Here is a 24,105-nt window from a genome sequence, read left to right on the forward strand (position 1 = left end):
GCCCGCATTCTGTGTCCACTTGCCCAAGAAGATGATAATATTGGATATTAGGTTGGGGGCAAAACGTTGCGTTTTGCTCCCCTTTTATTATTATATTATTTTTTTTAATTTTTTTCTTCTTTTTCTTTTCTTTTTATTTTATTTTATTTTATTTTTATTTTAAATCTTCAAAAACCTGTAAACAAAATTCAAAAATAAGGTAGCATTAACTCACAATTAAACCAAAATATGACAATTTTGCCCTTATAAAATAATAATTCAAAATAAAATAAATTAAATCAATGAAAAATCAATTAAGGCAAAAAGGGACCAATTAAGTTAACAAAATCCATATAAAAGATACCAAGATATATAAAAATAGTCGAGTTTGTCAAGCTCCAATAAAGCCCAATACGTTTTTTTTTTGGGTGATAAGGGGAAATCCCAACCACCTGGTATCCGGCATCTTTTCTGGGCCTTGACCTTCTTTGGGGCAAGTAACTGAGTAACCGACTAGTTTGGGCTCGAGAAAATAGAATGCGTCATTTAATGGGTTAGCTCCTCTACGACAAGTGCTCTTTTTTAAAAATCAAACTTGCGTTCTTATCTGTATGGGGGGCGAAACCACTTACCATCATTTTCTTAAATCTTTTTTATTTGTTTTGAGCCACGCCTGATATTTACGATTAGATAAAGTGAGAAACTCAATTGGATATATAAATTGAGGTTTTAGTTATGGAACTAGAATGAGTTCAAACTCAATCCTTCTTTGTTTAGACGAAACTCGATTTCAGGATTCACCACACTCTCTACTGCCTATATTCAAAAGAAAAAGTGGTGATAAATTGCATAGTAAAATATTTGTTACACCTGAGCTATTGCAGTTATTCCTTCATTTCCTGTTGAACTCAATCTCTCCTTTGCTAACCATTAGGTACAAATAGGTGGGGACTGCATGATTTAATGATTTTCATTTATATATTAATCTCCTTCATACACACACAGAAAAGCATCTAATTTAACTTCTAACCTTGAATCACTGCCATTCCCTTTGCATTTGCAAAGTAGCACCAGGGATGTGGTTAAGTGGGAAAGCAGGAGCCAACTTGGCTGCTGTGTGTAGCAAGTTATTTTTATTCTTAGTGAACATTGCTGCTACCACATTCCTAAAGTGAAACCCACGGAGGAGGTTAAAGATCTCAGCTTGACGATATTCAAGAGCATTGAAGAAAACATGCTCCTTTTTGTCAAGGAAAGTGACCATTGAGATTGATGAAATGGACCAGCCAGAAAAATATATGACTAATTTCTTTGTATCGATGAAAAACTGATTCTCACACAAAGTGGCTACAACCCAAGTATATATAGGCAACAAGCCCATCGAAGGCCCAAGAAGGGACTGTAACAGAAAACCACCTACTCACTACAAAATATATATAACTGGACTAATAAATTAAACTAATCCTAATTAACATTATATAACAACTGAATATTTCCAACACTCCCCCTCAAGTTAAGAACTCTATATTCACAAGTTCCTAACTTGCTTAAAATATATTCATGTTGTGGTCCACCGAGAGCTTTGGTCAGAATATTAGCAAGCTGTTCTTCTGATCTAACATGCTTGAAACTAATCATTCCTGCTAGGAGTTTCTCTCTTATAAAATAACAGTCAATTTCTATATGTTTAGTCCTCTCATGGAAAACCGGGTTATTGGCTATGTGAATAGCAGATTTGCTATCACAATATACTGTTACAAGTTTAATTCCATAGACTTGTAGTTCTTTCATCAATCCCACAATCCAAGTAATTTCTGCAGCCGCCATTCTCAATGCCCTGTATTCAGCTTTTGCTGATGAGATTGAGACAATACTCTGCTTCTTGCACTTCTAACAAATAAGTGAACCTCCTAGCTTTATTACAAAACCAGTCACTGATCTCCTTGAATCCCCACAGGCACCATAGTCTGAATCGCACAAACACTCCATATTTCTAGAACTGTTGACTGAAAGAAAAACTCCACGACCTAAGGTATCCTTGACATATCTGATCAACCTTAGTGCTGCCTTCATGTGTGACTCCTTGGGTTCTTGCATAAATTGACTCAATACCTGCACAGCAAACAAAACATCAAGCCTGGTCAAAGTAAGATACAACAACTTACCAACAAGCCTTTCGTAAACCCCAGGGTCACTGATGTAACAATCATCTGTTGTCTCTTGTGCTGTGAGTTTCAAATTTTGTTCCATAGGAGTTATAACACTTTGTGCTTCATCTAAACCTGTTTAGTCAGCAAGTTCAGTTGCATATTTTCTTTGATCCAAAACAATACCATGTTCAGATCTGAAAACTTCTAGTCCCAACAAGTACTTTAAATCACCCAGATCTTTAATTTTAAATTCCTTGTGCAGAAAAGACTTAACCTCATTAATGAATTGTATACTAGTACCAGTGATCATTAAGTCATCTACATAAGCAAGTAAGAAAACTGTACTAGATTTAGAATGTTTTTGGAATAAAGCACAATCATGCTTACTTTGTTGAAAACCACCTTTGACAAGAGATTGGGTGAGCTTCTTGTTCCATTGCCTAGAAGCTTACAAGCATGTTTCTGCTTCTCATCTTTATTTTTTATGTGCTATTGATTCTAATGTTGAACCTACTACTTACTTTGATGCTGTGAAGAATGCTAATTGGGTTAAGGCCATGAAAGATGAGATGAATGCTTTAGAAGATAATAAACTTGGGATATAGTGCCTCTTCCCAAAGGGAAGAAGCCTATTGGATGCAAATGGATATATAAAATCAAGTATAGAGCTAATGGAACCATAGATAAATATAAGGCAAGACTTGTAGCTAAAGGATTCAGCCAAAGAGAAGGAATTGACTATCATGAGACTTTTTCTCCTGTGGTAAAAATGATAACTGTGAGAATTGTGCTTAAATTAGCTGCTGTAAATAATTGGAATTTATTTCAAATGGATGTCCATAATGCATTCTTACAGGGAGATTTAGATGATGAAGTTTATATGTCAAATCCACAGGGCTTTGAGCATAAGGGGGAGAACATGGTTTGCAAATTAAAAAAATCTTTGTATGGACTTAAACAAGCTTCAAGGCAGTGGAACTTTAAGTTAACCACTGCTTTAAGGCTTGGTGGTTTTGTTCAAAGTAAACATGACTATTCTTTGTTCATCAAGAGATTTGACACAGAATTTGTTTTGATTCTGGTTTATGTTGATGACTTACTGGTGACTGGTAATTCTGAGGACAGAATAAGGGAAGTAAAGGATTACTTGCATAAACAATTTAAGATTAAAGATCTTGGAGAAATAAAGTATTTTTTAGGAATAGAGATAGCTAGATCCCAAAAGGGAATCATTCTGTCACAGAGAAAATATGCGCTTGATTTAATTGCTGATGCAGGGTTAAGTGGATGTAAGCCACTATCAGTCCCAATGGGACAAAATGTCAAGCTGTGAGCCTATGAGAAAGGAAAGGATGATGATCAAGACCTGTTAAAAGAACCTGAACGCTACAGGAGGTTAATAGGCAGATTGATATATCTGACAATAACTAGGCTTGATATCAGTTTTTCTGTGCAGGTCCTTAGCCAGTTTATGCAGACTCCAACCAAGGCTCATTGGGCGGCAGCGTTGGGAGTAGTGAAATATCTGAAGCGGAATCTTGGACTAGGCATTCTGCTTAGCTCCGATACAGACTTGCTGATTACTTGTTTTTGTGACTCAGATTGGGGAGCCTGCGCTACTACAAGGAGGTCAGTGACTGGATATTTGCTGAAAATGGGAGACTCTTTGATTACCTGGAAGACTAAGAAATAGACTACAGTATCAAGATCATCAGCGGAGGCTGAGTATAGAGCACTTGGAGCTACTGTGTCAGAAATAGTTTGGGTCAAAGGACTTCTTGGGGATTTGAATGTGTGTCATACGCAACATGTGAAGATCTTTTGTGATAGCAAAGCTGCTAAACATATTGCATCAAATCCAGTGTTTCATGAGAGGACAAAGCATATCGAGATCAATTGCCACTTTGTTTGAGAGAAATTGCAGAATGGATTAATCAGCTTGTATCATGTGAGCACTGGCGATCAGGAGGCAGACATTCTGACTAAAGCAGTAGGACAGGAGTGTCAACAAAAAATGTTGAGCAAGTTAGGAACTATAAATATATATAGTTCCAAACTTGAGGGGGAGTGTTAGAATTCCATTTTGTTCTGTATTAGGCTCACTACTACAAAAAATACATTTAACGGCAGTTAAAATAAGCTTTTTACAGTGGTTTTGAGACCGACGTTTATGCCATCGACGTAAAATGTAGAGGATTTCACGGCGGTTTAAGAACCACCGTGATATGTGACTTTTCACGGCGGTTATATAAATAACCGCCATGAAAAAATTTTATTCTTTTAAGCTACGTTTCATCTTACTGATCAGGAGAGAACGGGAGAACAAAGCCTCAAAGGAAATCTCTCGCTAGTTAAAAGCATTTTGATAGAGTAAATATAGATTCTTTCCTGCCTTCATAGCGTCACTTAGCTTCACCTTCGGCCACCAGATCAAAGCAACTAAGATTTAATAAAAGTAAAATCAAAGACTCAGATCTGATAAAATAAAAAACTCAGATCTGCTAAAAATCAGATCTCTTTAAACTCATATTAAGCATCTTATTTTTAACTAAAGAAAATAATCATATCAAACCACAAAAACTGCAAAATCCACAGAAAGAATGGAGGTGAAAAACTCACAAATAAGAATGAAGAGGATGAGGCGATGGTGACGGCAACAGCAACAGCAACAGTGATGGAAGAACATGGCGGAAATGATAGAGGCAATGGATAAACGCTGACAAATATAGGAGGAGGGAGAAAATCGAGTGAGGATGTGGTATGGGGGACTATGAGCTTTGAATCTGAAAAGTGAAAACTATCGCGCGATGGATTTTAAAATTCTGATAGACTTTTAACGGCGGTTTTTTAAATAACCGCCTTTAAAAATCCGCCTATAATTACAGAAATGCCACCGTCATATTTTTTACAACGTTTTTGCTAATAACCGTCGTAAATTAGCGTCGTGAATACTCTTTTTTGTAGTAGTGGCTTAAGTTATTATTGGGCTTATTCTCAAAGCCCATTTCCTGTATCTATTATGAGGCCTATATATGTGTGGACCGATTGGTTTGTAAAGAGATTAGAGAATGTATGAGTTTTAGTTGAATAATATTTTTTTAATTGGGCCACGTTTAACAAACTGAATTAACTGTGCGTAAAGAGAGAGAGGTGGTTGAGAAGTTACGTACCATGGACGTAATGCCAGGTAATGACGGAACCGACCTTGACCCAAGTTCCTTCAAGAATAGCATCTCTAATTCTAGCAGGAGAAACATTGGGAATAAGGTGTGGCTTGCTGCTGAACATTTCATGAAACTTGTCGGCAGAAGCATTAATGTGCACATCAACTCCCGCCTTCCCCAATAACTGTTCTTCCTGTGCCTGTCCCTGGGTGAGGCTTGCATCGATTTCTCTGCTCAGTTCTGTCACCAACTGCATCAGAGTGTGTGGATCTGGGATTCTCCCATGCAACTTCTCATACTCAAGACTCCAGTGAGCGACACTTCTTTTTGCCTTTGGGCTCACTTGAATTATGAACTTAAAGCTCTTGTAATGCTTCAGGAAATCCCCCTCTATCACCCTGAAAATTATCAGGTTCTTAGCTGAATCCACAGCTTCGATCACGTCCTGCCACCCCCTCCTTCCCATCTGTTATATCAGAGGATTACAGTGGTGAGTAAGTGATAAGAATAAGTAACAGAAATTCTTCAATCATTTATTTTTATCAGCTTCACACATACACACAAAAGGAAGTCCGTAAATATATGTAGTATCTCTCTAAATAACAGTTTGAGCTTACCAAGAACGTAATTCCAGACAACGATGGAGCCGGCTTTTGCGAAATCACCTTGAAGCTTAGTCACAGACTTGATTTTAGCAGGACTAATGTTGGCTATGTGATGAGGATTGCTGGTGAACATTTCATGAAACTTCTGGGCAGAGGCATTCAGGTGGACGTCTATTTCGGTCTTCCCAAGATGAGACATCTTAATTCTCTTTTGATAGAAACCAGAAAGATATATAATACGAAGCCTATTGCATGCGCAACGAAGAAGGCTTTAGCCCTAACCCTTTATATAGGAATTTTGCGGTGCTTTGAAGCACCACGACCTGCTTCGCAATGTATTCCAAATCATTTTTTTTTATTACTTCAGTAGGCATTCATGTGTATCAATTTTAATTATGCGCTTGATTAATATGAAATATTTGAACGCATTTTTATATAAAATAACAAATTAATTGCAATGAATTGGGGCTGTTAAAAGGTCAAATTTTCAATCAAAATTAAAAATATTTTTTTCCTAACAAGCTGCTGATTGAAATGGTAAGTTATCTTCCCCTGTAAGGAGGAGAACACAAGTTTAAATCCTAAGAAGCACAATTGTTGAGAGGGCTTTAATCTTAACACTCCTAACCAAGCAGATATTAGTCTCAAACCTAAAATGATTTGAGTATATTCTGACTTATTAAAAAAAAAAAAAGACCCGAGACCCGTGCACCTGCCAGATTATTACAGCTATAATTTTGTATAGTTTATTTTTTTGTTTTTTTGTAAGAGAGCCATAATTTTGTGTTGTTGTTATCAACATATTAATTATTGTACTACATCAAGAAGTTGGGGCCTTTATTGCGCAAAGATTATGACTGTCTTATTTTCTTTAAATTTTAAAATTAAATAGTTTTGCATATTTAAAAATAAAAAAAATCAAGTATAAAAAAATCAAAGTTGAAATTTGTATGTTAAAACTTTTATGAATCCTTTTCTGGACTTTTATTTTTGTTGCTTTTGTCAACGTATGCTTATCTTTATGTACCTTTCCAAACATGTACTCCTCTAATCCTATTCATGCATGTTTTATACAAATCAAGAAAAATATTAAACTGTATTAACTCTTCATTAAAATATAATAACCTTTTCAACTTTATTCCTATTTAATATATGCACATTTCAAAAAACAAAATAACTATCTACACTATAATAATAAAGGATAAAATAGTACATTCATGCTTAAAATTTAATGAAGTAACTTGTAAATATGATTAAGAAAAACTTTTTCTCTCTGCCTTATAAAAAAGGAGGAGGGGAATAATATAATTTGCCGACTATTGATCCTTCCCCTTTTAGGGTTTGCTATTTATTATCACTAACTATCCTCCCTAGCGATTTCTGGATGTTACATGTCTGCTTTTCCATGTCTTCTCTTTTTCATTTAATTTATTATTAAAAATAATTTTGAGACTTTGAAGGAATTATTATCTAATTGTTCCTCTCCTTCTTGGGGAAGTTGAAGTTAAACTGTGAATTTAAATTTTTCTCCGATTTAATAATTCAATCGAGAGTAATCTAAAGTAAATATTCCTCACAATATATGCAATTCGCTTATGTCTCAATTTTAATTTTCAGTCATTAATTTGACCTCAATTGCTACTTTTTTTAAATTATGAGAGACTGCGATATTTATATCTTTCTTATTTGAATTAAAATACATATTTATAAAAATGATTAATTAAACTGCAATATTCATCCGACGATGAAAATTTTTAATTGAGACAAATTAAGAAAATTACAAATTAAGATGATTCAAACTTGGTAAAATATTTGGTCTTGGCTTGCTAGAGTAATGAAATCTTGATGGCTGGTAAAAAAAAAATCACGATGGATTTATGCCCAAAAAAAGGTTGTTAAAATATTCAGTTAATTAGTATCGTCGTTCATAAACTTCAAACTATACGTACGGTTCTCTCTCTCTCTCTCTCTCCCTCGCCAACAAGATACGTACGGGTCTCTCATTCGATATTTTATATATATAATATATATATATTGAAATAAATGGAAGATTGTAAGGGTTAAATAATTAGGTTTACCTTCTTTTTTTTTTTTGCAAACAATTACATTCACTTCACTTCTTTACATACATTAGAAATTGATTTAACGGATGAAAGAATAGGAGAACTGATGTTTCAGTTTTTGATGTTTAAAAACCCACATAATCACTTAAAAAAATATTTTCATATCAAGACAAAATTTTTCTCATATGAAATTAATTGTGAAAAGTTATTTCAAACACCCCCTTGTTAGATTCTCAATCCTTTTTATGGGACCCATTCTTTAAAACAAAAACTAAAATAATGGTCTAGATTTAATATCAATTAAATTTTTTTACGCCCAATTTTTTAATAAATTTAATTGTGGTATAGTAGTTACTTTCTTCAATAGATGTTTTTAAATTGTGGCAAATTTTTATTTATAAAAATTAATAACTTATATAAAGTATGGCATATATAAGTATTCACTTTGTTTCAGTTTTTCGTTCACGCATGATGTTATATCCTGTAATTGCCGTGTCAGCGGAATATTATTTTTTAAAAATTTATATATATTAATGGCTAAAATGCATCAAATTCCCTAAAATCTTCGGTCATAAAATCTTCTTCACCTTTAAAAATTTAAATTAAGAACTTTAATGTTTAATTATTTGATTGTCAACCTTCTTACCGAGCAGCGGTTTTTACCATGTCAAAATTTTTTTATTTTTAATTATATATCATGTCATTTGATTATTTTTTTTATTTGACATGTAATTTTAAGTAACTTAAAATTTTTATTTAAAAAATATTTAAATTAACATTTTAAATAATTTTTTATATTTAAATATTTTTTATTTTTTAAAGTAATTAAGTATCTCTTTTTAAGTACTTAAAAAAAATTAAAATTACTTTTCTAAACTGCAAGTACTATTTTTTAAATGACATGGCATATAACATGGCACATAATAAAAAATATAAAAGGCTGACATGACAAAAACCATTAATTTTAATGGTAACTTTAACGGCAGAGAAATTAATAATCAAAATATGAAACATTATGATTATTAATTTAAATTTTTAAAGATGAGGGAAGTTATATGTAAGTAACTTAAAATTTAGGAAAGTTCTACTTATTTCAGCCTATTTTAAATATTACTGGAAATTTTTTAAATTAATTTTTTTTTTAAAGATGATCAATGTTACAGGATTAATTAGATCCACTCTTTACAGGATTTTTTTGGCGAGGGACCTTGGCAAGTTATGGAATATCCAAGTAGCCTAAACTATACATTTATTCATTTAACTTTATATAAGGTTTTATTTTAATCTCTTAACTTTAAAAATACATTTTTTTAGTCTTTTAACCTTAACATTGTTAGTCTCTTTTGTTTTTTTTTTGCATGACTAAAATCATTAGTCCTAAATAATAATTTTTTCTAACAAAATAGTTGTTTTAAAAATTAAACTTAATATAATAACATTTAAAAATGTTTTATCAATATTTAAGATCTCAATATCATCATTTTTTTATTAATAGTTTTAAGATTAAACTAAAAATATATATTTTAAAATTAAGAGACTAAATTAAAATTTTACATAAAATTAAAAAAATTAAAAGTATATTTTAGAGATCTCCACATGCTCTGTGTTAAATGATGATGGAGACAAGTTTTTCCTGTCATACCAGTATATCACAGTATCACATTGTCATCATAAATAAATGTTTTTTTAAATATAACATTTTATTTCCTTTTGTCTCTTATATTAAGATTTTTTTATTTTTCTTATTACCTCCATTCATTAAGGTATCCGTAATTCTGTATGTTGCATATTTTAATCACTAGATGGTAAGAGCATATTCTTTTTTAGAAATCGTATTACAAATTCTTCTCTCACAATTAAAATACTTAACCTTTTTTTGTTTTTTGGAATCTACTCTTGCTTGAGTAAACCTTATATTTAAGGTAGTAAGTATAGACTGAAAAAAATACTTGTTCAGGTAAAAAAGAAGAGATTGAAAGGATAAAAATATTTTTTTTCTCCATAAAAGGAGTCAAATAACAATTACAAAGAAGAAATCCAACACAAGTCATTTTAACAAACCATAAATGAACAAGCCAACTTAACGAAGGGAAAGGACATACCAACCGCAGACCATCCTCCAAGATTACTTGGCACCCTGTTGGAACAAATTTGAATGGCTTGGTCTGTACCTGTTTAATAAGTACTTTTGTGTTAGTAAAAGCAAAACTTTACGTATTTATTTCTATTTTATAAATTAGAATTTAAAACTTACTTTTGAAAGCTTTAATCGCCATTCTAAATAAGTCTTTAATTACTGACCATAACTAATGATTATTTTCAGAATCTATACCTATATCATCAATCATCAAAAAGAGTTAAGAATCTCAAAATTAGATCAGAAATTTGTGCCGCACCTGAGGGGGAGCTTTAGACTGCTAGGGCTTAGTTATATGATTCATTCGCCCTTTTTTATAAGAAACAATTAATCAAATTTTATTTGAAATATTGGTTAAAATTAGTTGGAGATAATAAATGTATTAAAACTATATTTTTTTGGCTAAAAATACCTCCATTTATGTGGAAGTGGAAGAATATGTGGTGGAAAGAGAAATGCGTAAAAATTAAATATAATGATACGAGTAATATAAATAATTAAATATAATAAAATAAGAAATCAACATATAAAATTTGAGATAACCTCTAACTATTTCTCATAGAAGGAACATGTCACACTCTACAATTGTCTCAAAGGAAGGGAGTATATATGTTATAAACTTTTTCTCCCACAAATTTTCCCATCATACATATTAAGATTGTGATAGGAAATTATTGACCACAAAGCATGTGTGAATCAACCAATCATACATAATACAAATATGAAAGTAGGGCTGGATTGATTCTTCTAAGATTAATATTTAAATAGAATGATAGTTTAAAATAAAATTAGATATTACTCATATTGATTAATGCTAATCCATAACGTATTAAATTTATAAAATTTAATCCAGCAGTTCATCCTTCATGAGGGCATAGGATTCCATTCCGACAAGACTCTACCTCACTTGGTGCAATTTAATTTAAAAATAATAATAATAAAAAAAAATTAAATTGCACACCTTCCAACTGTCTTCTACATGATTTATTAATGTTCTTGAATGTTACAAAAATCACGTTGTCAATGCTATTACAAAACATTTATTTAACAAATAGTATACTTATTTGGTCCTATTTATAAGTCATTTTCAGCATGTTTCACATGGATAAAAAATTTTTTAAGCTTCATTAACTCTCATTTAATATTTAACAACTTTTTAACTTTATCGCTATTTAATATATATTATAACTCATGTAAACAAAGTTAACACAATAATAAATGAGGTAAAATTGTCCTTCTATACAAAAAAATTTCTCTCAATACCGTATAAATAGAACCAAAAAATTGTTTTCCCTCTCTACTCTATAAATAGGATTAGAAGAGTATTTTTTTGGGGATAATACTTATATCAATTTGTTTATATCTATTATATCAAGTTCTCCAATTACACATGATCATGTATTTTATTTTTTAAATATTAGCATTTAATATTATTTAATTATAAATTCACATAAAGTAAAAAGAGGCACATGGTCTTATGTGACTAGAAAACTTGACATAATAAATATATACGACTTGACTTAAGTTTTTTTTCTTTCCCTAATTCTATTTATAATGCATTTCAGCATATTTTACACAGTCAAGAAAAATTTTAAACAATATTAACTTTTCATTAAAATATAGTAAATTTTTAATTTTAACCTTATTTAATATATACATATTTCAAAAAATATCCATAATAATATAATAAATGAAAAATAAAATAGTATATTCATGCTAAAACTTAAATGGGGTGACTTATAAATAAAATCAAGAAAAGCTTTTTTTCTGCATATAAATATATAGAACTACAAGAGCAATTTATTTCTTTTAAAAAATTGTAACTTTTAAACAAATACAAAATAAGCAAAGCGCCTTAGATATTAATTTACTGAGAATTTAAAAAGTACACTTTCTAAAAAGGTACTCCCTGCTGTCTAACATTCTTGTTTGTTTTTGCCTACCCCTGATATAAAATTCAAATAACCAATTTTAAGTGTAATAAAAATTAATTAAAATTAGTTAATAGTAATAAATAGATAAAAAAATATTTTTGTTTTTAAATATCTTCTTGTAAGAAAAAAATGAAAGAGAATATATAAGAAATATAACAAGAGAAAATATAGGAGGAATCAAAATAAATGCATTAAATGTGGAGATAAACCTAAATTAAATCTTATAAAACGGATAACCATTATCTGAGATCTCTAAATTTGATCGGAGAGAGTAACTTTAATAAGTTGCTTAGTTGAACTGAGCAAGGTCTAAATATATAATTTCAGTTACATATAATTAAAGCTACTCTAAACTCATCATTAAAAGTGAATAAGCCAAAACAAAATTTTTTTTGAGGCTGTTAATAATTTATTTATATTTATGTTAATATATTAGAATATATGTAATTATTTTGTGAGATATTCTCTCACTCACTCAATCCAATATTGTTAGATTATTTTTTTCATTGTAGTCGGCAAAATACGAAGCGAGAGAGAATGCTAGGGGGATTTTGAAGGACTGTACCTAGTAGGCTTTGGGCCCATGCGAATAATTTTTCAAGTAGGACCTCCTGTGTTCTCTTATAGAAAATAATCATGTTCAAAGTATTGTTCGACATTAAATATAAGTAAAAAAATTTGAATTTTGATTCGCTAAATGGTAAAAGACTGAGTTAACATATGAAACTTGATTGTTTTGGTATGTTAATGGAACTTAACATTCATCCATCCCAGACCATGCAGATTTAACATATGCAGATTCAATACCACTTAGGTATCCATATATTTCAACAACCAACGAATAAATACATGATAAAAGCATTACTTCCATAAATCTTAAATCCATCGATCGTTCATATATCCATCGATCGTTCATATAGGACCAGAGGTAGTAGAAGAATTCAAACACACTTGAGACAAATGATTGCACAATCCATGAAATCAACAACACAGACCTTATTCTTCATGCTTCATCACACACTGTTGACATCAGACGACACAATAATACGTATAAGCACTCAATAAACAGCACACAGACAACTTATTCTTTAATAATTTAGTGTTTTTACTCATCAATCTCATTCGTTCGTTCTGGTTCACTTTCCCTTCTGAGCACTGAGAAGAACATGAGCATCAACATCTTTTGTTGTAGTGGCTGCCAAGTCCAAGTAGCCTTTGGGATCTGGGATTCCTTCATGGATCTTCTCATAGAAGAAGCTCCACGTTGCAATGCCACCACCTCCCTCTTTCTCTGTTGCTTTTATTATGAACTTAAAACTCTTGTATTCTTTCTTAACATCTCCTTCGAAAAACTCCACTTTCACTGATTTGTTCTCTTCATCAAGCTCTTCAAATCTCTCCTTGCATGTCACCACCTTCCCGTCTGTTGTTTCCCATTTACAAAAACTAAGGATCAGTCTTAACAACACCAATTGACTCTTAGATTTTAAGCAGAATACAAGTCAGTTTCTAATGATTTAATCAGTCGTCATATATAATTACTACAGCCAAGGACGATCAACTTAGCTAGAGCGGTCATTAAAGACAGAAAACCCTAAACCATCTTTCAAACTTAAGACTGTTTCTCTCAATCGATTCTACCCCAACTTTCTAATTATGTGTTCTCGAATCTCAAGCGTAATTTCAGGGAATCTTTATAATTGTCACCATATTTTTCTTTAAATTTATTGTTCAATCGAATCTTACCAACAGTATAAGTCCAGCGCTTAGAAGATCCAATGGCGTGCCAGTCATCTCCTTCATGAAGCTCTCCTGCGTGGACACAACTAGTGGTGTTGGGAAGATTGTGAAGTTGCTTGGTGAAGAACTGGAAGAACTCAGTGGCAGGAGACTTGATCTCAATTTCAATCTCCAATTTGCCACTAGGAGCCATAGCTTCTTCAATGATACGCTGATGATATGAGATCTCAAATTCAAGATAATCTATCGAATGGGACTACTGGTGTGGGAAGAGAACGCTAACTTCATTTACTTTTATACACAACCCATGGTGGTAGTATGTGTTAAATCACCTTATTTAATTTAATTTAATTTAATTTCAGAAATTAATTGCATGCCTTACATGATTTTTCATGTTTTGTAATCATGCAAAATGACAACTGTGCCTCTAGCACTCTGAAAAATTTTGTGATTCATCTAAATCTCAAAGTATTTTCATATGTGTGTTTAGCGCTCTAAAATATTTTGTGATGCATCTAAATCTTAAAATACTTTCTTATGTGTCTCTAGCAGCTTAAAGTATTTTGTGGTGCAATTTTACTATTAAAGTATTATGGTGATAGTTGCAAAAAATAAACGTACTTGATGATTAACAAAATATTTTAAAATACTGGATGCACTTAAAAAAAAATTTCAAGATGCTGGATTAACCATGAAATACTCTGGAACGTACTTGCATTTGTGAGATGTTATGTGTGTGTAAATATCGATGGCAAAAAATATATATATATGTACACACACGCACACAATGGCTATTGTATTTAATATCCAAACTAAGAATTCATTTATCTTCCTCTCTCTCTCACACACAATATTTGAGATTTCATTGCAACTCTCCATTTCTTTTATTCTAACCAAACGTCTATATATATGGAGAGTATATTTCATGTACTTCAGTGATCATGCGGTGATCAGCCCCCACTATCAAGATATCTATGCCTGTGGGGTAACATCCACTCTAGAGATATTTTTTTATCAATTTTAATTAGGCGCTCGATTAATATGAAATATTTGAATGCTTTTTTTATATAAAATAACAGGTTAATTGCAATGAATTGGGGCTGTTAAAAATGTCAAATTTTCAATGAATATTAAAATTATTTTTTTCCTAATAAGCTGCTGATTGAGATGTAATAAGCGGTTTCACCCAGTAAGAAAGATATTACAAGTTCGAATCCTAAAAAACATACTTATTGAGAGGACTTTAACCTTAACACTCTCAACCTGACAGCAATTAATCTCAAACTTAAAGTGAATTGAGTATGCTCTGAATTATATAAAAATAAAAAATAAAAAAAAGGACCGGGGACCTGCCAGATTATTACAGCTATAATTTTGCATACTTTTCTTTTTCTTTTGTTTAAGAGGGCCATAATTTTGTATGGTTGTTATCAACATATGAATTATTGTACTACATCAAGAAGTTGAGGCCTCTATTGCGGAAAGATTATGACTATTATTTTCTTTAAATTTTAAAATTAAATAGTTTTACATATTTTAAAATAAAAAAATCAATTATAAAAACAAATCGAAGTTTAAATTTGTATATTAAAACTTTTGTGAATCGTTGTCTAAACTTTTATTTATTTATTTTTCTTTTGTCAACGTATGCTTATCTTTATGTACCTTTCTAAACATGTACTCCTCTAATCCTATTTATACATGTTTTATATAGACCAAGAAAAACCATAAACTACATTAACTTTTCATTCAAATATAATAAATTTTCAACTTTATCACTATTTAATATATACATATTTTTTTTTTTAAAAAAGATCTACACTATAATAAATAAATATTAAAATAGTATATTTATGCTTAAAATTTAATGAAATAACTTACAAATAAAATTACGAAAAGACTTGTCTCCGTCTTATAAATAAGACAAGAAGAGTAATATAATTTGCTGACTATTGATCTCCCCTTTTGCGCTTTGATTATTTTGATTATTTATCATCAGATTTATTGTCCTATCCTCACCAGCGATTTCTGGATGTTGCATGTCTGCTTTTCCCTGTCTCTCTTTTTTATTTAATTTATTATTGAAAATAATTCTTGGTTTCATTATCGCTATAAATTTTCATGCAGGCATAATTTTGGCCTTATTATCGACATGTAATCATGTATCGATCATTTCATGTACCGTGACGAGAAAATGGCCATAATTTTGAGACTTTGAGATCAAGGAATTATTATCTACTTGCTCCTCTCCTTAGTGGGGAAGTTGAAGTTAAAATGTGAATTTCAATTTTTATCCGATTCAATAGTTCGATCGAGAAAAATCTAAAGTAAATAATCCTCACAATATATTCAATTCACCTAATTTGTCTCAATTTTAATTTTCAGTCATTAATTTGACCTGAATTGTTACTTTTTTTTTTCTTAATTATGAGAGTGCAATATTTATATCTTTCTTATTTGAATTAAAATACATATTTATAAAAATGAATTATTAAACTGTAATATTCATCCGACAACCAAAATTTTTAAGTGAGACAAATTAAGAGAATTACAAATTAAGATGATTCTTTTTTTTTTTCAGAAAATAAGATGATTCAAACCAGTTAAAATACCCGGTCTTGGCTTGCTAGGGTAATGAAATAATGCAGGATTTATGGCCAACGAAAAGCTTGTTAAAATATTCAGTTAATTATTATCATCGTTCAGTACGTACGGGTCTCTCTCTTGCCAGCTGCCAACAACATATGTACGGGTCTCTCATTCGATAATTTATATATATATATATATTGAAATAAATGGAAGATTGTAAGGGTTAAATACTTACGTTTACTTTTCTTTTTTTTTCCCTTTTTGCCAACAACTATATTCACTTCACTTCTTTAGATATATTAGAAAATGATTTAACCGATGAAAGAATAGGAGAAGCCATGTTTCAGTTGTAGGAGGTGTACTTAAATATATATAAATATATATTCATGTTAAGACAAAAAAATTTTCATGTGCTTGTGTAAATTATGGCAGAAGTATTCACATTGTTTTATAGTTTTTCGTTCATACATGATGTTATATCCTGTAATTGCTGATTAATGTCAGTGGATTGTTATTTTCAAAAGTTTATATACATTACCCCAAAAACTTTGGTCGTAAAATCTCCTTCACCTTTAAGAACTTTAATGTTTAATTATTTGATTATCAACCTTCTTATCGTTAAAGGCAGTGGTTTTTACCATGTCAAAAATATTTCATATTTTTTATTATATATCATGTCATTTAAAAAATAACACTTGTGGTGCGACGTGTAATTTGAAGTAATTTAAAAATTTTTATCTAAAAGAAAATCAGTTAAATAAATATTTTATATATTTTAAAGTAATTAAATATTTCTTTTTAAGTACTTAAAAAATTTAAAATTTCTTTTCTTAACTCCAACTTCTATTTTTTAAATGACATGGCATAAAATAAAAAATATAAAAGGCTGACATGGCAAAAACCGTTAATTTTAACGGTAATTTTAATGGCAGAGTAATTAATAATCAAAATATGAAATATTATGGTTCTTAATTTAAACTTTTAAAGATGGGAGAAGTTTTATGGAAATGACTTAAAATTTAGGAAAGTTTTATGTACTTCAGCCTATTTTAAATATCAATTGAACTTTTTTAAATTAATTTTTTTCAAAAATGATCACTATTACTGGATTAATTAGATTCACTCCTTAGAGGTTTTTTTTTTTTTTTGGGAGGGACTTGGCAAGTTGAGATGCTCTACCAAATATGCTAAACTATATATTTGTTTATTTAACTTTATACAAAATTTTATTTTAGTTCTTTAATTTTAAAAAGTATATTTCTAAATCATTTAACCTTAAAATTATTAGTCTTTTCTTTTTTTGTTACTCTTAAATAATAATTTTTTATAACAAAATTGTTATTTTGAAAGTTAAACTTAATATAATAACATTGAAAAATGTTTTATCAACATTCAAGATTTTAATATCATCATTTTTTATTAACAGTTTTGGAATTAAACTAAAAATATATATTTTAAAGCCAAGAAACTATTACAAAAAAAAAAGCCGAGAAACTAAATTAAAATTTTATATAAATTTTTTTCCTTTCTTATTGACTCCATTTATTAATATATCTTTAATTCTGTATATTATATATTTTAATCATTAGATGGTAAGAGTATATTTTTTTTAAAAAAATAGTATTACAAATTCTATTCTTACAAGTAAAATACTTACCCTTTCTTTTCTTTTTTTTTGGGAATCTACCATTGCTTGAGTAAACTCTTTTTCCACAAAAGGAGTCAAATAACAATTACAAAGAAGAAGTCCAAGGGAAGTCATTTTAACAAACAAACCATGAATGAACAAGATAACTTAACAAAGAGAAAGGACAGACTAACAACGGAATATCCTCCAAGATTGCTTGGTGCCCTGTTGGAACAACTTCGAATGGCTTGATCTGGATCTGCTTAATAAGGCAGCGGTTTTTACCATAAATTTTTTTAATATTTTTTTATTACATATCATGTCGTTTAAAGAATAACACTTGCCATGTGGGATGTAATTTGAAGTAATGTAAAAATTTTTATCTAAAAAAACCCAGTTAAATAAATATTTTAAATATTTTTATATTTATATGTTTTAAAGTAATTAAGTTTTTCTTTTTAAGTACTTCAAAAATATAAAATTTCTTTTCTAAACTGCAAGTGCTATTTTTTAAATGACATGGCGTATAATAAAAAATATAAAAGGCTGACATGGCGAAAACCGTTAATTTTAACTGCAGAGAAATTAATAATTAAAATATAAAATATTATGGTCCTTAATTTAAATTTTTAAAGATAAAGAAGGCTAGATGTAACTTATTTAAAATTTAGGAAAGTTCTATGTATTTTAAGCTATTTTAAATATTAAGTGAAATTTTTTAAATTAAATTTTTTAAAAACGATCAATATTACGGGATCAATTAGATCCACTACTTAGAGGGTTTTTTTTTTTTTGGGAGGGATCTTGGCAAATTGTGGAGAATGTTCTATAGATTAAAATGTATATTTGTTCTTTTAACTTTATATAAGTTTTATTTTAGTTTTTTAATTTTAAAAAGTATATTTTTAGTCTTTTATTTTTAAAATTATTAGTCCTTTTTTTTTTGCATGACTAAATTCGTTAGTCTTAAATAATAATTTTTATAACAAAATAGTTATTTTGAAAATTAAACATAATAAGATAAGATGTGATAATATTTTATCAACATTTAAAAAATCTTTTTAAAACCCTCACATGCCCTGCATTAAATGATGATGGAGAAATTTATGCCCAGATTTTTTTTAATGACAACCGTTACTATAGCTCGTTTCTCCCGTCATATCAGCATATCACACTGTCATCATAAATAAATATTTTTTTAAGTATACCATTTTATTTCTTTTTGTCTCTTATATTAAGATTTTTTTTCCTTTTTTTATTACCTCCATTTATTAAGGTATCTTCAATTATGTATATTATATATTTTAATCATTAGATGGTAAGAGTATATTCTTTTTTAAAAATAGTACTCCTTCGGTCCTTAATGTAAGACTCAATTGTTTAGTTGGTTTTGATCCTAAATATAAGACCCATTTCTCATATTTATCAATTTTCTCTAAATTACCCCTATGGATACTCTCTCAACCATAATCAAATAGAATAAGGAGATGGGGTATTAAGAAAGATGATTATGGTGTTTTAGGAAAAATGTGTCACTTTTCTTATAATTAACCAACTTACCTAACTTCCTTAATCTAATCAAAATAGTTAAATGGGTCTTATATTAAGGACTAGAGGAGTATTACAAATTCTTTTCTTACAAGTAAAATACTTACCCTTTATTTTTTTAATTTTTTTTTGGGAATCTACCATTGCTTAAGTAAACCTTATATTTAAGATAGTAAGTGTAGACTGAAAAATACTTGAACAAATTTGAATGGCTTGATCTGTAACTGTTTAATAACTACTTATAAACACTTTTATGTCAGTCAAAACAAAATTTTTGCATATATTTATTTATATTTTATAAGTTATGATTAAAAAGTTACTTTTAAAAGCTCTAATTACCATTTCAAACAAATCCTTCATTGCCAGTCATAACCAATGATTATTTCCAGAATCCATACCCATGTCTTTAATTATTAATAAGAGTTAAAAATCTCAAAACTAGATGAGAAATTCATCTAACATGTATATGTGTATATATTGATCTTGAGAGAAAGTCATGTAATTTTTTAAGAATAGGAGAAAAAAGTCTCCATAACTTAAATTAAATAGAGAAGATCAGTATGTTATAATATTTAAATGCAGATATCTATGAACTATTTTTCCTCAAATTTTCTCTTAGAGAAAATTACAATGAAACTTCACGAAAAGAAAATAATTATCAATAATATTTTATATTTGAGATTTGATTGCAATTCTCTATTTCTTTTATTCTAACCGATCATCTATATATATATATGGAGAGCATATTTCATATATTTCAGTGATCATGGGGTGATCAGGCCCCACTATCAAGATATCTATGCCTAACATCCACAATCTTTTTACTAAAATAACAAATTTTTTTTAATCAAACCTAACTTAAAAATCATGTTTTCCCCCCTAAATTTGGAGCCTTCATTATGATTCCAGTCGTCTCATATGATCACTATCAAGCCACGCATCATAAATTCTCCCTTATCTTCATCTTCTTCCTGCAGATTGGTCCAATTTTAATTTATGTAAAATTAAATTTTAATTATTCTTTTTATTTCACTCTTGAGATAGAGATCATAAGGGTGCAAAATTATATTAGAACCACTCACTTCTAGAAAATGAAAATTATATATATTCTTCTCTGATGCAATATGTTGACTAGTGGATTAGTGTGGTTCCTGTCAGAGCAACTAACTCAATTCTGATATTGGATTCACAATCGCTTATCACAATCCACGTACCTCTTCATATTTGATGTCCACGTGAAAGCACGTGAGTTGGTGACTACTTAACCTTCCATGCAGATTTGGATCTGTCACATGGTCATCAACTCCGCTAATGGCCTTGTTTGTTTCTCTGGTAATGCCACAAAAAGCATGTGTCCTGGAGCCTTTGGGAAAATGGAGATTCGGGGATGAAGCAAACTAAAAAACACACACCTCTTTAGAACTACTTTATCCGGAGTATTCATGCATCAACATGTTTATGTTCTAAATGTGCAAATTAAAGCCTGAAGTGCACACACATTAAATGGCCACTTCTTCACCTTCTTGTGGAAGATGCCTGGACCATAAGTAGAAGAAATTATTTCAACAAGAGGGAACTGTAATAAAACAAAGAGACTCAATGGCACGCTGGCAACCATAATAACAGGGAGAAAAGCCCATAAAGGTGATGAGTTATGTTGCCACATGATGATTATTGTTGCGGAAAAGGCTATCAGCATAGTTTTAAGTTTTTAATTAATTATTTTTAAATAGAAAAAATATTTTTTGAAAAAATAGTAGTTAAGATATTATTTTTACTCTATAGCATACACTTATTAAAATAATTATTTTTAATAAATAGAAATAAAATTAAATATAAACTATCCACTAAATAAGTCAAATTTGATGAGCTTAGAATGAGTACTGGAGTAGCTTAGAATGAGTATATACTACCCCTGGTCTTAATTATAAGACCTCATTTATAGTCTATAAATGAGGTCTTATAATTATGATCATAGGTAATACTACATCCGGTCCTAATTATAAGAGTCAGTTGACTAATTTAAGGAAATTAATGAAGTAACTTGAGTTAATTATTTGTCATAAATAGATGTTGTCTTTCCTAAAATATCCTTGCTAAACCAATGTATTGACTGGAACTGTTATTGTTAGAAGGGCTACTTTGGAAAAAATGTATAAATATGAGAGACAAAGTGGATTAGGGTCTTATATTTAGGACCAAAATAAAAATCAAACAGGATCTTATACTAAAGACCGGAGGTAGTATAATTTATTTTCAAATTCTATGCAGCATAGCTAGTAGATCATTTATAGCATTTAATTTTCCCCCTGACAATTTTGTTGAGCTATCATCAAAAGCACTCAATAATATAAAGAAAATTTAAACATAAAAAGGGGGTTGATAATCGATATACCTAGCTTTGTACTATATTTGGTTTTTAATATAAGAATTAGTTGACTAATTTGAGAAAATTAAAAAAATTATTAAGTTAGTTATTTATACTAAATTGGTGGTCTTTTCTAAAATACCCTTGTTGATAATGTGTATTAGCAAAAATTACTATTTGATAAAAATATTTAACTTATACAACTACTATAAGTACTACTTTGAAAAAAATAGATAAATATAAATGACAAAATGATAAGAGTCTTATATTTAGAATCAAACTAAAAATTAAACTAACTCATATTAAAAATTAGAAGTAATATATGAGTTCTCTCCCAAGAGATAAGTTAGAAATAAAGAATGAACCCACTTGTCTTCTGATGTGGCTCCGCAATGCCTTCGACTCATCGACATTCAAAAAAATCGGGAAAAAAAATAAATAAGCCCAATGCATCTTCGCTTTATTTTGGGTTTGTTTTCAGTAAGGTTTGTAATTTTTTTTTTAACATGGTTGTATAACTGAGTTCAATTTAAACATTATCGGGGCGATTAAAGATCGTTCGCTTAAAAATATTTTCTCCATTCATATAAATTTATACTCAAGGCCTCATGTTTAAGCACTTAAAACTTCTTTCACTAGAACCAACACATGTTGATTGCCAAGGTGAATTTTATTCTAATTGATTTTTGCAAACTAAAATTAGAATTAAAATTCATCAGTATAATGTAATTTATATTTAAATATGATTTTATTAAAAAAATAGTTTCACGTTAACTTATTTATATGATATATTTTATAAAAACTGAAATTAGAATTAAAAAATAGTGTAGGCGTATGTTCGCCACATTATTTATAATTTATAAATATCATGATTTTTATAAAAATTTACACACATGTTAATTTGTTGATTCATATTAAAGTAGAATTTGGACACAGTGTGCAAAAATAGTTTAAAATGAAAGGATTTATAAATATTGACATTAATGTCTACCCAACATATATCTAGCTTCGTCAGGGTGTAGTTTTTCAGGACAATAATTCAAGTCACAAGACATTAAACTAACAATGCAAAGGATATCACTCTCTCTGGTCCTCAAATATAAAAACCAGCTAGTTGGGTTGTTTATTTGAGTTTTAAATATAATGTATTAATTCAAAAAAGAAATTAAAACCGAAGTACCTAGCTAGTTATACATGTTACATTTCCATGAATTTGATGCTTGTATTTACAGCACAACTATATTTTTTTTTTATTTACATATATTATTTTATTGGAGCTAATTTTGTTCAAAATATAGTCGGTTATTAAATATGAACACATATTCTTTCATATATAATTATATAATATATATATATATGGTGTCAAATAAAGTTCATATTTTAATTTCATCACTTTCGATCGTTTTTATGATTCAGACACTCCTAAGAAAATAAACAACAAAAATAAAAATAAGAATAAATTTATAATTAAAAAAAAAAAAGCAAAAAAAAAAAAAAAAAAAGAGGGGCCAGAGACAGACACTAGCTGGCGGAAAGCTGCTGGAATTGGACCTACTCTTGAATCGAATTAATGGAATGAGGGAAATTAATTGATCCACAGAAATGATTAGGGAACACTGGGTCCAAAGTCAGAACTACTTCTCAGGTAAAAAAAAAAGGGTCAGAACTACTTCTAATATTAACTACCATTCAATGTTTAATTTTGCAGGTGAAACATGTGACGTCACCTATATTTGATTTGATTTGGATATGTTTTTTTTTTGGCAATTACATGTTTGTTTGAAAAACGTTTACAAATGTTTATAAACACGTCTTATATAAATTGAGATAAAATTTTTTCACATACTTAATTTATATTTTGTAAATCACGATTAAAATATTATTTATAAATTATTTTCAATAAGTATTATATCAGTATCAAGTAAGTTAGTTTCTAATTATAAAAATTAGTTTGTAGCATGAATTATACTATAAATTAACTCTCATGCTTAAGATCAGAGGTAGTATTTGATTCCAATTTAAAGTGAGTTCAAAATTAATATTCAATCTTTTTTAGTTTTGAGGTTGGAGTAAAGTCGTCTTTTTTTTTTTTTTTCCTTTTGCCATTATATATCTTTTGTTAAACATGGATCATACCCTTATACAATATAAATCTAAAATATCGGGGGGAATTATTATAAAATGTTAAGAAAGGAATTTAA

At 29.4% G+C, this 24,105-nt stretch overlaps 3 protein-coding genes and 1 pseudogene across 3 annotated transcripts in view; all 4 read right to left on the minus strand.

Annotated features, from left to right (window-relative positions):
* The window catches only part of LOC114712190 (MLP-like protein 28), an 89,097-nt gene extending 88,743 nt beyond the window's left edge, over nucleotides 1–354 (minus strand). The window contains exon 1 of the mRNA XM_028896662.1: nucleotides 344–354. The gene's annotated coding sequence lies outside the window, so the exon portion shown is untranslated. The remainder of the gene's footprint in view (nucleotides 1–343) is intronic.
* Nucleotides 355–1,869: 1,515 nt separating this feature from the next.
* LOC114712221 (uncharacterized mitochondrial protein AtMg00810-like) lies at nucleotides 1,870–2,229 on the minus strand. The gene has a single exon (XM_028896703.1). It carries the CDS (start codon nucleotides 2,227–2,229, stop codon nucleotides 1,870–1,872), a length of 360 nt encoding a protein of 119 aa, XP_028752536.1.
* A 1,391-nt stretch (nucleotides 2,230–3,620) lies between these two features.
* LOC114712223 (MLP-like protein 43) lies at nucleotides 3,621–23,719 on the minus strand (annotated as a pseudogene).
* LOC114712194 (MLP-like protein 43) lies at nucleotides 12,994–14,026 on the minus strand. The gene is made up of 2 exons (XM_028896668.1): nucleotides 13,779–14,026; nucleotides 12,994–13,455 (listed from the first exon to the last, which is right to left on the minus strand). The coding sequence occupies exons 1-2, from the start codon at nucleotides 13,963–13,965 to the stop codon at nucleotides 13,169–13,171; spliced, it is 474 nt and encodes a 157-aa protein (XP_028752501.1). The 5' UTR covers nucleotides 13,966–14,026; the 3' UTR covers nucleotides 12,994–13,168.
* Nucleotides 23,720–24,105: the final 386 nt, after the last annotated feature.

Source organism: Neltuma alba, unplaced genomic scaffold (genome assembly GCF_004799145.2).
Source record: "Neltuma alba isolate B1F8T4 unplaced genomic scaffold, ASM479914v2 tig00011340_pilon, whole genome shotgun sequence".
Lineage (NCBI taxonomy): Eukaryota > Viridiplantae > Streptophyta > Magnoliopsida > Fabales > Fabaceae > Neltuma > Neltuma alba.

Coding starts and splice junctions, on each gene's coding strand:
- LOC114712221 (XM_028896703.1), bottom strand. CDS start 2,229: ATGGAACAAAATTTGAAACTCACAGCACAAGAGACAACAGATGATTGT.
- LOC114712194 (XM_028896668.1), bottom strand. CDS start 13,965: ATGGCTCCTAGTGGCAAATTGGAGATTGAAATTGAGATCAAGTCTCCT. Junction 13,456..13,778: donor GCGCTGGACTTATACTGTTG/GTAAGATTCGAT, acceptor GGGAAACAACAG/ACGGGAAGGTGGTGACATGC.